The sequence below is a fragment of the Neolamprologus brichardi genome, chromosome 23, assembly GCF_056152115.1.
Source record: "Neolamprologus brichardi isolate AB-2024 chromosome 23, ASM5615211v1, whole genome shotgun sequence".
NCBI lineage: Eukaryota > Metazoa > Chordata > Actinopteri > Cichliformes > Cichlidae > Neolamprologus > Neolamprologus brichardi.
The window spans coordinates 10,534,052-10,547,601 of record NC_142125.1 but is presented as its reverse complement, the minus strand read 5'-3'; the positions used below and the strand labels follow the sequence as shown (position 1 = coordinate 10,547,601).

Here is a 13,550-nt window from a genome sequence, read left to right as displayed (position 1 = left end):
AGTTTCAACAAGCATCCAACTTATTTTGAAGCGTGTTAGAGACGTTCTTCCCTCTGCAGGTTTCTGCGCTTTGAGGATGCAGGCATGAGGAGCAGCTGCGACTCCGTCAACGAAGCAAGCACGAGTTCTCGCTGTTGTGAAGTTTGTGGTTTGAAGCCTGACAGAGGTACAGTGAGCAAGCTTTTTCCATGATGAAATCATCAGCCTGACCTCACTGTAGCTTTTCTGTGTGACCCCGATCTGTATATCTGAGGAAACTGCTGCCCGATCTGAGTGTGAACACGTGGTAGGAGGCTTCCTCAGAACAGAGGTCTGAACGTCACATGTTGGATGGAGAATTTTTGTGGATCATTTTCTGCATCAGCTTACACAACACGAGTTTTTGTCCCAAACACAGTGAAAGCTCCTCTGCTGAAAATTAAACAACCAATAAAAACAAAAACACACATCTCGATCAATAAAGTAAAAAGTAGGACAAAACCAAAATCTTAAAAAGGTACAAACTTAGAGGAGCTGAAGAATAAATAAAAAAAATATATAAAAGTGGTTAATCATTTAAAATCTTCTCTCCTGTTGTTTTTGCGGCAGTGACGATCCGATTCATTTCAGTCTGATTAAATGTGTTTATGTTAGTAATAATTCATTTATTGGAATTCATAAACTCATTATTTTTGTTTCCATGGTTTCATTTATTTCTGTGAACTTTGACAGCTGGGACAAAAAATGATGATGTAATTATACCAAATTATTTTTGCCTCCACCTTTTTTAATTCCTGTTTATGGATGTAAGTCAGTGGATACGGCAGCACGCTGATGAAAAATCATGTTCAGGAAATAAAAATGAAACTTTTGCAAGGACATGAAAAAAAAAAGAGCAGAAATGTTGTGGCGTGATGGCGTGATGTCACAGCAGCTCAGGTGAGGACTGCAGCTTGAATCACTGATTAAACCTCACAAACGAGCGGAGGATGAGGCGAGCACAAAAGCAGCCATGAAAGGTTAACTCCCGCCCGCCTGAAGCCCTCGGGGCGCCCGCCACCTCCTCCCCCTCCGAGCTGGTAGCATGAAAACCTGTTTGGGGACAGTGCATCTGCTCCCTGTGCACGGCGCCATGAAATGGCAGAAGTCGCTCCAATCTGCTCCGTCCCGATGCCGTTCAGACAAAGAGGCGACCTCGCCGAGCGGCGGGCTGGAAGGGACGGAAGTGGACGGAGAGGCGGGCAGCGGCGGCCCCTGGCGAAGTGGCCCTGGCCCCATTTTACACCTGATTAGGAAACACATGCAGGACCGTGAGACATATGCTTCCCCTGCCACACGGCGGTCCCTGATGGACGCGCAGCACATGGAGCTAAAAGGGCGGAAAAGGCCAGACGCCGGTTTGCAGAAGTCCCGGGCGACCGAGCAGCATACCAGCGAGGGAGTCGAAGACGGAGGGACAAGGCAAGGCGGCGTTGCCGAGGGGCTTCCCGAAACCCGTCAACGACATCTTCTATACTTTCTGTCTGTTCTGTGTTTATCGTTGGTCTTGATGATGGTTTCTAACAGACGTAACATAAATACCCATGGATCATAATTTATATATAATAAGATTTAAACTCAAAATAGAGAAGATAAAAAGTAAATGAAGCGCAAATAAATAAATCATTAATTTTAAAATGGAAAATAAATCCTTGAAACTTGTTTTGTTTTGTTTTTATTCGATGTAAATAAATAAAAATAAAAATATATAATTTTAATAAAAATTATCATAAATATATAATTAAAATTTTAAGGTGTTTAAAAAAATATTTTGTCACAGCCAGAGGTGGGTAGTAACTAGTAATTATATTTATTCAGTTACATTTACTTGAATGACTTTTTGGTTACTGTACTTTTTACTTGAGTAATACTATTATTATGAAGTATCACTACTCTAACTTGAGAAAAATTTCCAGCTAATCGACTCAGTGTGAGTAACTTCAGTGAATGAATTACAAGCACGTTTTAACCAAAAATGCATGAGACACAGACACAAACTTGCAGTTTATGTCAAAGTGATTCTTGTTTGTACAAAAGGTTTGTTGTTTTAATGTTATTCTGCCTGTTGTGCCATTTAGAGATGAAGTAAAGTAACACCATATATTGTCACTGGAAGTACTTTACCCTTTTCTTACACACACACACACACACACACACACACACACACACACACCCGCGTATGTTTTATATTGAAATAATATTAATTTGGAAAAGTGCTTAGATGTATTATTTTGTAATCATGTTATTTATTTTTGTTTCAAATACCAAATTTTGGACTAAACTTTATACTTCTGTCTGTCTGATTATCTCATTTTCAAACATAAATCGGATGTTATGATCATGTACTCAGTACTCAAATAGGCTATATACTTTTTTACTCTTGAGTAATTTCTTGGACGGCTACTTTTTACTTTTACTTGAGTAAAACTATGTTGAGGGAGTGTTACTATTACTTGAGTACCATTTTTGGCTCCTCTACCCACCTCTGGCCATGACTCAAGGATTAAAAACTAACATTAAAACGATTTTTAATATTTTAATAAACGTAGCACCTCACCATGTTTTCTTTCATCTGCTCAGATCTGATCGGTCAAAAGAACTCAGACTACACAGAAAGCAGAAGCTTCATGTACAAAAGTCTCACCTACAGTTTCAATTTTGTGGCACATCAAAGTTTTGGTAGCAACTAAAACTGAAAAACTTGATTAGTCTGAAAGAGAAGAAAGAAAACTGAGGAGAAGATTTTTCTTCACTTTGTTTGATGTTCGATGGAGCATTTACCACCTTAGACCCAACCCTGCCGACCTTTGACCCCTCACCTCTGACACTGAGCCGCCCGTGCACGGGTCCGTCCACGGCCACCAGGTAAACGGCGTCAATGTTGTCGCTGTCGACTATCTGCAGCTGCTCCCAGGTGATTGGTCGGGACTGACCCTCCAACAGGTCTAGACCTGAGATGGCACACATGTTCACATGTTACCTCAACGAGTAAAATGCCATGAGACATTTTTCACGCCACAGAGATGGACGCAAACGTACCCACGTTCCAGGAGACTCTCGGAGCATTTGTTTCCGATGTCCTGATGGAGACGTGGACCACGATGGGTGGGCTGGTCAGATAGGAGCCGTCTATCACCTGAAACTCCACCTAAGCATATAAAAAGGGAACGCAATGACAGGAAATGACATTATTAAGCGTGTAAAACAATGTATGTGTGACCTATTTACAGCTTCATGCCTGTGACGCAGACAAGTTCCATCTGAAACTTCACAGAGTGCATTCTGGGTACACTTTCAGGGCTCATCACCTACATTTGACACCAGGATCATCTTCTAGTTGCGATTCCTTCTGGGTCAAAATAATTTTGTAATATATATTTCTTTAGCCATTCCAGCCCAAGCAGGCCAGCAGTGACTTTGACCCTGTGTGATTGTATCTCACTCTCTCTCCTGCTGCTGTTTTTGTACAGCTGACTTGAAGGTAAAGCGTCTCCTAAACCTCCATGTCTCCTTTTTTTGACATAGACATTTTTGAAGGGAACAGAACACGAACACTCAGATCTGGAGCCCCGGTTCAGACCCTCTGAAACATCGGTGTGGGGTGGGTTAGCTATGGTTAGCTTTGGTGTGCTGTTATGCTGTAGAAGTTGAAGCGGCATTAGCAGCTACAACGTTAGGTTTGATTCCTAGAATAAAAGCTCAGATATCTGCCACACTGCCCTAAAAAAAAGCTGGTTTCTCCAAAATTCCCAGTGTTGGTGCTTCTAACATTCCAACTTTTCTACAGAAACTGGAAGAACCTTTGGAGCCCTGTCACGTCTTCAGTACCTCATAGTTCCTGCGGCGCCCCCGGCTGCTGTTGGATGGCTGGTAGGCCACTTTCATCTCGTGAAGGTCCAGCCATGTGAAGGACCGGATGGGCTTGGTGTGGTCGTCCAGGTGTGTGATGTAGCCCTCGGCGGGTGGGACGGTCACGTTGAAGACCAGCTTCTCCTGCGGAGTCTCGTGGTCCTTGGCGTCCAGCGTGGCAGTGGTGAGCGGGGTGAGGATGAACTGGTCCACCTCCAGGATGAAAGAGGCCATGAAGGTAGCCTGCGGGGGCTGGTTCTGCATGGCCCCGTGGATCAAAACCGGCAGCCACACAGCCTGTGACTGTGGGAGGAGGAGGACAGGTAAAGTTTAACACACCACGCAGAGATCAACACATGGCGCCACAACTTCTGCTGTTACACCCGTGAGAGGTGTTATGCCACCGCTCACGTGCTAACGATGAGACAGAAATGCTTTAAAGGAATGCTGGAGGCTTCGAAACCCCGCACAACCTCCGCCTGCACATCCGTCCTCATCGCCGAGCTGAGAAGGCGGGATGTCACCTTCTCACTGCCAACATCTCACCTGCAAACAGCAGAATCTGCACTTTACAAACTTTCTTCCTTTAAAGCAAGTCTGAGCCTCATTTCTGCTCTCTTTGTTTCCACGCTGCTGTCTGAGCTGTGAGCTCATCGGTCTTTCCTGTACCTCCAGCAGTGCTCTGCTCGCCTGCTCTCTCAGCTCCACCCGGACGGGGACGTAGTCGATCTCCGGGGACGGCGGGCTGAGGTGCTGGTACTTGAGGCCAGAGCTCAGGAATTCATGGCAGCTGGTTTTGAGGAAGCGGACCTCGGTGGTGTCGTGAAGACACGGACTGTTTCCCGGGCAGAGCGTCGCCTGTCGACCTATCAGAGAGGAGAGCCGAGGGTTTTAGACCAGTCGGTGAGTGGAAAACACCAGACACACACAAACAGATAAACCACAAGCAGCCTGCATTTCAGTTTATATTTATACTAATGTGTATTTTATATTTAAGCATTTCTCTCAGTTATTTTTAAGTTTTGATATTTTTTATAGCTTTTGCTTTATTTGTGCTCCACATTGTAAATAAAGTTTAATTTATTCAACTTAAAAGGTTAAATGATATTTTATAAACTGTGATGACACAATAAAACAAAGCAAATTAAAAACATCTTATGAGTTTGGTACCCTTCCTCTGCGTGGAGTCTTCCTCCCTCACCAGCCGACCCGCAGCGGGGACGCTGGTGTCTGCGGTCAACAGCCTGACGGTGCAGACAAGGTCAGGTGCGGCCCTGATATTCAGCACCGAGCCGTTGATGGCGTTGGATAAACCGTAGAACTGGGGAACGACAAGCGGAGCGCTGCCGAGTGCCACCACGCCCTCACCCGAGTCTACCACCCGGACCCTCAGGATCACCGTCTCCACCTGCGTGTCCGAGGACGTGAACCTCCACACAGACACCACATGTCGTGTTAAACAGAGCTCCACACTGGCCCACGAGGTCATCACATGTACATCCAAGTTTGAATTAATGTTTAAGCCACGTCTGTAAACGCTCCATAAATCTAACCTGCAGAAATTGTTTTTCTCATTATTCTAAAATGAATGACAACCTTCAGGAAGCCTGCTGAGGGGCAGCTCCCAGCATTCTAAGCTGTGTCGTGAGTGTTGAGGGGGGTCGGGGCCGTTTTCCTTGGGCTCAGAGGGGTTGTTGTTACTGTTTGCAGGATCAGCTAACAGACCATGTCTGTGCCTCCAGGACTGGACTAGCACCTGAAATCTTATCTGCTGTGTGTCCCAGATGGGCCTCAAACTTTCCACCTAGGAGAGTCCAGGAATGTCCGATCACAGGTTGAAACTCCCTCCCTTCAGTGTTTCTACTCTGACCTCCTCGCCTCAGCCCTCAGAGGAGTCATTTCTGCTGCTTGGATCCTCCATCTCATTCTTTCGGTCATCACCCACCAATCCTGCTCCACCGTCCTCTCACTGAACAAGCCCCTAACACCCTGACCCCCCGAGCACTGCAGCCATTTCCAGCTGACCCTCATGGGTCAGAGCACCTCAGATTAGAAAGACATGTTAGAAGACATGTTGCAGACCTGTGGATGCTGCTGACTGACCTGTAGACTCTGAGCATCACCACATCCTCGTCCAGCAGAGGGTTGCCGTCGTGGACATACTTCACCTCGTCCTCCAGGAAGCTGCAGTCAAACACCTGCAGAGTGCACAGAGCAGAGCACCTGTAACTCCTCTGAGCGGCTGCCATACGGCACCAACCTGTTCCACCCTCACCTGTGGGCTCAGCCTCCCGACCCTCTGAGTCACGGGCTCGTTCATCACCACCTCCACCTTACAGTCGGCGCTCGGGTCCACGCTGATCTGAAGCTCCGCCCTCGTGATGAAAACCGAGCGCCCTCTGCTGACCTCCATGGCAGAGTTCACCACAACCAGAGTCCGAGGGCAAACGCCCGTCACAGCGAGCAGCAGCAGGGACATGAGGACGGCAGCCATGCTGTGGGTGGGGTCACCGGTTTCAGTAGTTCAGGTGAAGCAACACTGAGGGAGAATAAATCTGTCCGAGGTTTCAGAGGTTCCCGCTCAGTCCGCCCACATCGTCCTCAACTCCTCGTCTTTGGGCTGAAGGAGGAAAACAGGAAAACCTCATATCGTATTTCAGCATCACTTGACTGATTTCACACACACACACACACACACACACACACACACACACACACACGTCAAAATAAATATATATATGAAATCCGAATGGAAACAAACTGAATAATGTCAGAATTATTGTCTGACATCAAACAGACAGAAGATTCAACACTGTGTGGTGTTTGCATGTCTGCAGCTTCCTCCCACAGTCCAAACACATGCAGTCAGTGCTCAAATGTGCTCCAAATGTGAGTGTGACCAGTTGTCTCTCGGTGTTAACCCTGCAACAGGCTGATGACCTGTCCAGGTGTACCCCGCCTCTCGCCCTACGGTAGCTTGGATAAGCTCCAGCCCTCCCACAACCCTGATAAGGACAAGAGGAAGAGGATGGACAAAGATGTTATTCTAATTTATAGGCTTTTATACACTTACTGCAGTTTAACTGTTCAAAAAGCTCATGTTAAATTTAATGTATTAGTCATTTGTACACACTCATTTCCAGACCCTAAAAACAAAATAATGGATGATGGAACAGAGTGAATCATATTTTAGAACTGGTTGACTAATGCTAACATTGGACCATTTACAGAGGAAATCATATGAACCATATCCAATAAGGGAGCACGGAGCCAGACAGTGTGCAGGAGCGCTGCCTGATACTGTATTGTGCTCATTTACAGTTTACACTGTAAACTCTGTCAGTCTTAAATAACTGCAGCTGTCATGCAAATGAGCTGTCAAAGTGTCTTCATCTGACACAACATGCCACAGAAGCACCGACAACATGTCAGCCGACCCTGAGCTTATTTCAGGCAGGTATAAATACAGGTGTGCATTTACATTTTGGTTTGCCCTTCAGTGTGCTGTGGGTGCGCTTTGAACACCACCTGTCTATGAAACCGAAGACTCCAGCCTCTCCTGCAGGAAATACTGCACACAAAGAAGCAGGGAGCTGCTGCAGAACAACAGAGTCTTTCTTCTTCTGTGGTTTTCTTTGTGTGTCCTCCACAGGTCAGTTTTCTGCATGAAACCGGCTCAACACAGATCAAACTAAAGCACATTTAATAATGTCTGACTCCAACAGAGACAGATGTAATCCTGACTCTGAGCTCTTCCAACACAAACACTAAACCCAGCAGACCAGAATACTTACAGCAGATACTCCAGAGCAGCTTCAACCCTCCTCCACTGTTCCCTCTGAATCCCTGCAACTGCCCCTTTGCCACATAAAAAGTCCTCTAAATCCTTCAGACAAAAACAAAAAAACACTCCCAGCATGCAGCTGGCCAGCCCAGCTTCTTCCCCCACTGCCCACACTCCCAGCCGGAAACTGCTTCACCCTCCATTTCACTCCCAACCAAAACTGTCTGCAGGAAACGACAGGTTAATCTGCATGACCCCGCAGAGGTGCTGGACGGGCCGGGGGAGGGGGAGAAGGAAGGAGGAGGTGAGGAGGTGATGGGGTGTTTTCAGGAACAAAGCAGAGAGCTGGCGTGCCGCTTCCCATCCAGCCAGATGAGCGTGGGTTCATTAGTTTGAGGTTGGAAGGAAACAGAAGCTACAACGAACTGCAGTCCCTCTGACGTCCAGCAGATCAGCAGTGAGTCAGTCCCCATAGACTCCCATGTAATACATTAGAGCAGAAACGAACACGTTTAACAACCTGTTTTTATAAGTTACCTGTTTAAATTGTACTAAGGCTTAAATTAGGATTATTAGAGGCGTGGCCTCTTTGACTGACAGGTGGATGTGGACACAGGTGGCTGTGCCTGCGAGCTGTCTGCTAGGCTTCACCTGAGCTGGACCTCTGGGCCATGTTTGTTTTGTTTGAGCCTTTTAGAGCATTTTTAATGCCACTGTGATTTTTTAACTGGATATAGGATAAAGGATGTATAAAAGTCACTGCCACTGATTGCAGCTTCTACCTTATGACAGGAATGTGGTTCAAGATGACTGGATATCATTCGTGAGGGATCCATTATTATTGTTATTTATAACAGTTCAAACACATTTAAATAACGCTAATCACTTTTTGGCACGACACCGGTCAGCAGTCTACACACGGCTCATTGGTACTTGTCGCAATTGACCCAAATCACGCTGCAGCAGATGGACGGATGGATCCTCTCAGACGCTGTCTGGCTGATGTTCGAACAGTTCAACCCTCATCCTCCATCTTCTCTGAGTTGACGTGTTTAGATTTGCCCGAATCCCATTCTCAGAGACACCTGGACGTTAAACTGTACTGGACGGGGTGTATCTCTCTTACTTTAGTTAACGGTTGCTTATTTGGAATGTTAAGCCTGCATAAATTAAAAATTACTGGTCAAAATCATGTTTAATCGCAGTCCTGGTGATTTTCATCAACACCTCTTTGGTGGGCAGAAAAAAACCCAAACGCTTGATCGGCGGCACCATTCACAGAAATCAGTAATGACCAAAAAGTAGACGTACAGAGACTTACATGTTTTGTAAGGATGCCGGGTTTTTACATAAAAGGACACAAAGGTACTGTCACTTCCTGCCACCAGCTCAGCTTCGCCAACAAAACGTGTCATCACTTATAGGCATTAAAGAGCTGAACTGAGTCGCGCTTCAGGTGAATGTCTGTCTGCATCGCTGCTTCCTGCTGCACCAACACAGCTGACAAAGTTTCATCCTGAGCCTGCAAAGCCCAATGACTCGCTGTGTGAGGTTTTTCTTTTTTTAAAGGAGGAGGAGGAGGAAGCCAAAAGGAGAAAAGGGTGAGAGAATAACGAAGGAAAATCCTTTAATCTGCACGAGCCGGTTGGAGATGAGGGAGCTGGCACCTACCTGCAGCTGCAGGAGCTCCATACTTGTCTTCTTCACCTTCTGCACACGCTCACAGGAATGCTGTGACACAAACAACACAAACATCCACCGCGCGCTGTCAGTCACCCTGACACATCTGGCATCTGAGGGGAGCAGAGGGGGAAAACTGAGATAAGGAAAACAAGGCGAGCACAGACGTTCTACACCCAGAGAGAGAGAGCAGACAGGAAGTGTGCTGAGAAGTTTCCAGGACTTTTAGTTTTACTGCCCCCGTCTGTTTACCCCCTCTGTGCCTGACTCAGCTCCACCTTCTGCTCTCAGTCCTGAACCACATCAGAGCCCCGAGTCCCAAACACGCCTCTGATCCTCATCAGGAATACCAAACATTTCACTCACAGATCTGAGTCCACAAACTGAACTGTATCTGTTATCTGTACACTTCAGTGTAAACGTTTTAAACGTTAAGTTGAACCTTCTGGCAGGACGAGTGAAACCAGGGGGAAACGAGGAACAAAGCTCCACAAAGTTCAGACAATAAACTCCCAAAAGCAGCGAGAAGGTTTCTGGTTTCTCCAACAAACCCATGAAGACTGAAGATGATTTCAAATATATGAGGCCAACTTTCTTCTGATTGGCTGCCCATTAAAAACCGCAGGTGGGTGGGTCTTATATCCCTTCTGTAACATCCCACAATTTAACTTGTAAAAGAAAAAAAACTGTGTGAAGTCTAAACTTTCAGAAAATAAAGAAAAAGGTAGAACCTTAAGTTCCCACAGCAACTTAAACTGTTATTGTTAATATCATTGAAGCTCCTTAAATATAAATTAGACCTGTGAGAATCTTTCTGGTTCACGTGGCTCTTGCTTCATATGAAGTAGGAAGACTCAGATAACGATCAAGTCAGAGCCGTGTGAACGTCATTTGATTTCAGTGTGAGGCTTTTAACATAACCAGCAGATCCAGCTGTGAATCATCGCTGACGGCGTGTTTAATCAGAGGAACCCTGCTAACAGCTTTTTCTCCATCACAGCTGCAGCTCAGCTAACCACAAACACTGGAAGTGTAGCATAAGGACAGAAAGTCATCTTTCGAGAACTCGTGTTTGCGTCTTTTTAAAACTAAGCTGGTACAAACGAACTTTGCCACAGAGCCGCCGATGGCCTCACAGCTCTGTTATCCTCGTTAACTCCCAGGTTACCCTGATCCCTGCTCTCTGATGGCTTCTGCAGCTGCCAGAGGAGAAAATCTGCCTTAATGGAAGAACCAGCAGCAGAAGATCAGCTGACTCAGCAGAAACAGTTTCACAGCCAGCAGTGCTGCCTGTAACGTTCAGTCTGAGCTCAGCTGAGAGTCTCCCTCCATTCCAGCATTACTGAACCCAAAGCAACAAACTGGAGGCAAGAGTTAAACACCATCACAGCGTGTGTCTGTGTCGTGTGTGTTTCTGAGTCTTTATCTGTGTGTCTGTGTGTTTTTCTACATGAACAAATCTGATTAAACGCGTCTCTGCCACACAGAAGCTTTCCTGCAGGTTTTCCGGTTTCATTATGACTTCGCTGTCTCTGGCTCCTCCCACCACAGCTGCAGTAAACAAACGCTGAGTATTCCGGCCTTCCGTCTTTACCACCATAACAAGTCCATTCGTCTGACATCCTCTCAAACTGTCCTCGGTCTCTGTTGTGCAGACGTGATTGGTTCCTACATTTCCCTGTTCAGCAGATGATTGGGTGTTTGGTGGCAGCGAGCGAGAACATGTCTCGCCATTTTTGCCGTTACCAGATTACAGGTTTCTGTTCGGGATTCTCTGAGCGTCTCAGCCTCCCTGATAACATCTCTGCTGCAGAAAAAGTCTTTTTCATCAGCTAATTAACATTTTGATGATTTTGGAAATCTTCTAAACTCCATGCAGCGATCAGCATCTTTCCTGGGAAGAGCTTCAAATTTGGGACAAATGATCCCACTGACTGAGGGAGGAGGAGTTCAGCATGTTCTTGTTCATAAGGAATATCATGTCAGCTCAGGTTTAGTTTAAAATGCAAGAAATTTAACATGAAGGGAAAAGGCCCGACGGGTTTGATGAAGCCGGCGGACTGGACGTACAAACTGTTTGGAAACTGAGGAGCTGTGAAGAAGAATCATGAAATGGTTCACGGGGTCAGAAGGAGCGTTGACAAGGTCGTGTCCTCCCCATTCCTGTTTGGGTTTCCATCTGAAGCTCGTCCCAACAGCATTTAAACACCTGTTGGGAAGCAGCAGCGGCTCGGCCGGAAGAGGGAAACCGTCCCAGAGGGAGGAAACAGACCTGCTGCGGGTTTTTTACTTTAGTGGGATGAGCTGATGACTCTGTCACAGCTGATTGGACGAGGTCAGAGAGTCGAGGTCAGTCTTCATCAGGCACGAACGTGTGGGGCGGCAGTGAGTCCGGCCTCTGATTGGTTGGAACAGAAGTGAGTCATGCAGAGTCCAAAAATTGTTCATTTCTGAACCACAACAGACACACAAACCACTGTCAGATCATTTTTCTGTGGTACGGAGGCCCAAAGCTGACAAGAGTCAAGTCAAGTGGCTTTACTGTCGTTCCAACCCTGTGCAGTGGTACAGTACACGGTGAAGCGAGACAGCGTTCCTTCAAGACCATGGTGCTACATATAAACAGACAATCAATACAGGATTACATAAAGTGCAAGTGTGCAAAAACTGCAACAAAACAAAGACAGAACAGAACGATACAGGCAGAACAGCGCAATAGAAATGTGCAACAATGACAGTGGGTTGTGCAAAAAGTAACGTGATGTATGAATCTGTGTGTGTGTGTGTGTGTGTGTGTGTGTGTGTGTGTGTGTGAGAGAGAGAGAGAGAGAGAGAGAGATTGTGCATATAAATGCTTGGTAGGTCTGTTAAAAAAAAAATGGATCCAGTGATCAGAAGCTAATGTAAATGTGGAGCTGAACAGGAAATGGAAGTAAATGCAAAAAAATACACTTGATTAAATACTACATGTAAATGCAGAACTTAATAAAAACCAACCATCCAATAAAACTGCAAAAATGTATAAAAACTGTGGAAAGGTTCAGATTATTATGGCCAACATGTTTGGACCCCCGTACCTGAGTGAGGCGCTGTTGTGCATTTTTCCAGAGTTCAGAATAGAAACGTGATTTCTTAATGCATTTCTTTTTCATGCTTTGTGTAGAGTTTAAACCTTAAGAGCGATCTCTCTGAAACCGTCCGCACCCCCGTCCCCCAGGCCGTGCACACGTCCTTGCCGTGGCCTCAGAAAGTGGCGGTGAAGTTGAAGCGTGTCTGTCACATGGGTTTATGTTCATTCAGAGGCTTCGCTGCCAGAAACGCACTGACTTCCAGTCCGCTGTCCGGCGCTCTCTGATCACTTTTGACTGCTACCCTTTTGCGTGGTGACTTCAGAGGCTACCACGGCATTTGGCCCCGTGCCCGCCCCCCCTTGGCCCCAGGGCCCCTGTCAGCCTGACGCCGTGACTCCTCCACCGCCTGAGATTAATTTCCCTTCCTCGCTGACCCATAATTAAACAGGCCGTGTCGCCGAGCAGCAAAGAAGAAGAATTTTCTCTCTGACTTTGCAGGCCTTTAACTTTTCTGCTGCAGCTTCATTGTGGCGCTGAAGAAGCGCCACTCCAAGTCTGAAGCTGCAGATGTGCAAACGGGGCTGAGCTGCTGGCTCCTCCTACAGCTCCGGTGGCCCAGAAAGTGATTCTGAGTTCAGTGAAGATCAGGTAAGAGCTGTGGTTCCTGCTGAGCCTCTTACAAAGAGAGAGATGAAAGCCGCTCGGGTCTGCAGCGTGCTGGCAGGAGAGCGACGGGCCGCTGCCAGTGTCATGGCTGCTGTTCAGCTCGATGGCATCGACCCACAGAAAGCCGCCGCTCTGGAGAGACGAGGGGCTCTGTAATAGCAGACTCAGAGGTTCCATCGTGACTGAGCGTGCTCTGTCTGTCAGAGGAAACTCTACTCCACTCATCATCATCATCGGGACGCAGAGAAAGAGAAGGCTCCACTTCCTGTTCTTCCACTTCCTGTCAGTCTAAAGCAGCCGAAATCCCAAGCAGACATAAAGAAGCACGTTCTGAGATGAACCTTTACAACCTGCGTTTGTCTGCACAGAGTTAAGTCCTTTCAGCTCTTTCTCCCGTACCTGTGAATACAGCTGATCCTGCAGCCAGAGTCCACAGCTGCAGGCCAGGCCACACTTCTCATGGCCGAAGAATTCATGATAAC

The 13,550-nt window shown here is 46.6% G+C and overlaps 1 protein-coding gene across 2 annotated transcripts in view; it reads right to left on the bottom strand.

The window, feature by feature from the left end:
* Positions 1-9,516, bottom strand: part of frem1b (Fras1 related extracellular matrix 1b) — a 40,583-nt gene extending 31,067 nt beyond the window's left edge. The window contains exons 1-8 of one of the 2 annotated variants that reach the window (XM_087836302.1): positions 9,323-9,516; positions 6,143-6,487; positions 5,971-6,065; positions 5,038-5,297; positions 4,537-4,733; positions 3,847-4,170; positions 3,058-3,166; positions 2,838-2,969 (exon numbers count right to left, since the gene is read on the bottom strand). In XM_087836302.1, coding sequence (XP_087692428.1) covers positions 2,838-2,969; positions 3,058-3,166; positions 3,847-4,170; positions 4,537-4,733; positions 5,038-5,297; positions 5,971-6,065; positions 6,143-6,361 — 1,336 coding nt within the window. In that variant the 5' untranslated portion in view covers positions 6,362-6,487; positions 9,323-9,516. Of the gene's footprint in view, positions 1-2,837; positions 2,970-3,057; positions 3,167-3,846; positions 4,171-4,536; positions 4,734-5,037; positions 5,298-5,970; positions 6,066-6,142; positions 6,488-7,661; positions 7,758-9,322 lie in introns of those variants that run through there. The other variant, XM_087836303.1, reaches the window with a different exon arrangement.
* Positions 9,517-13,550: the final 4,034 nt, after the last annotated feature.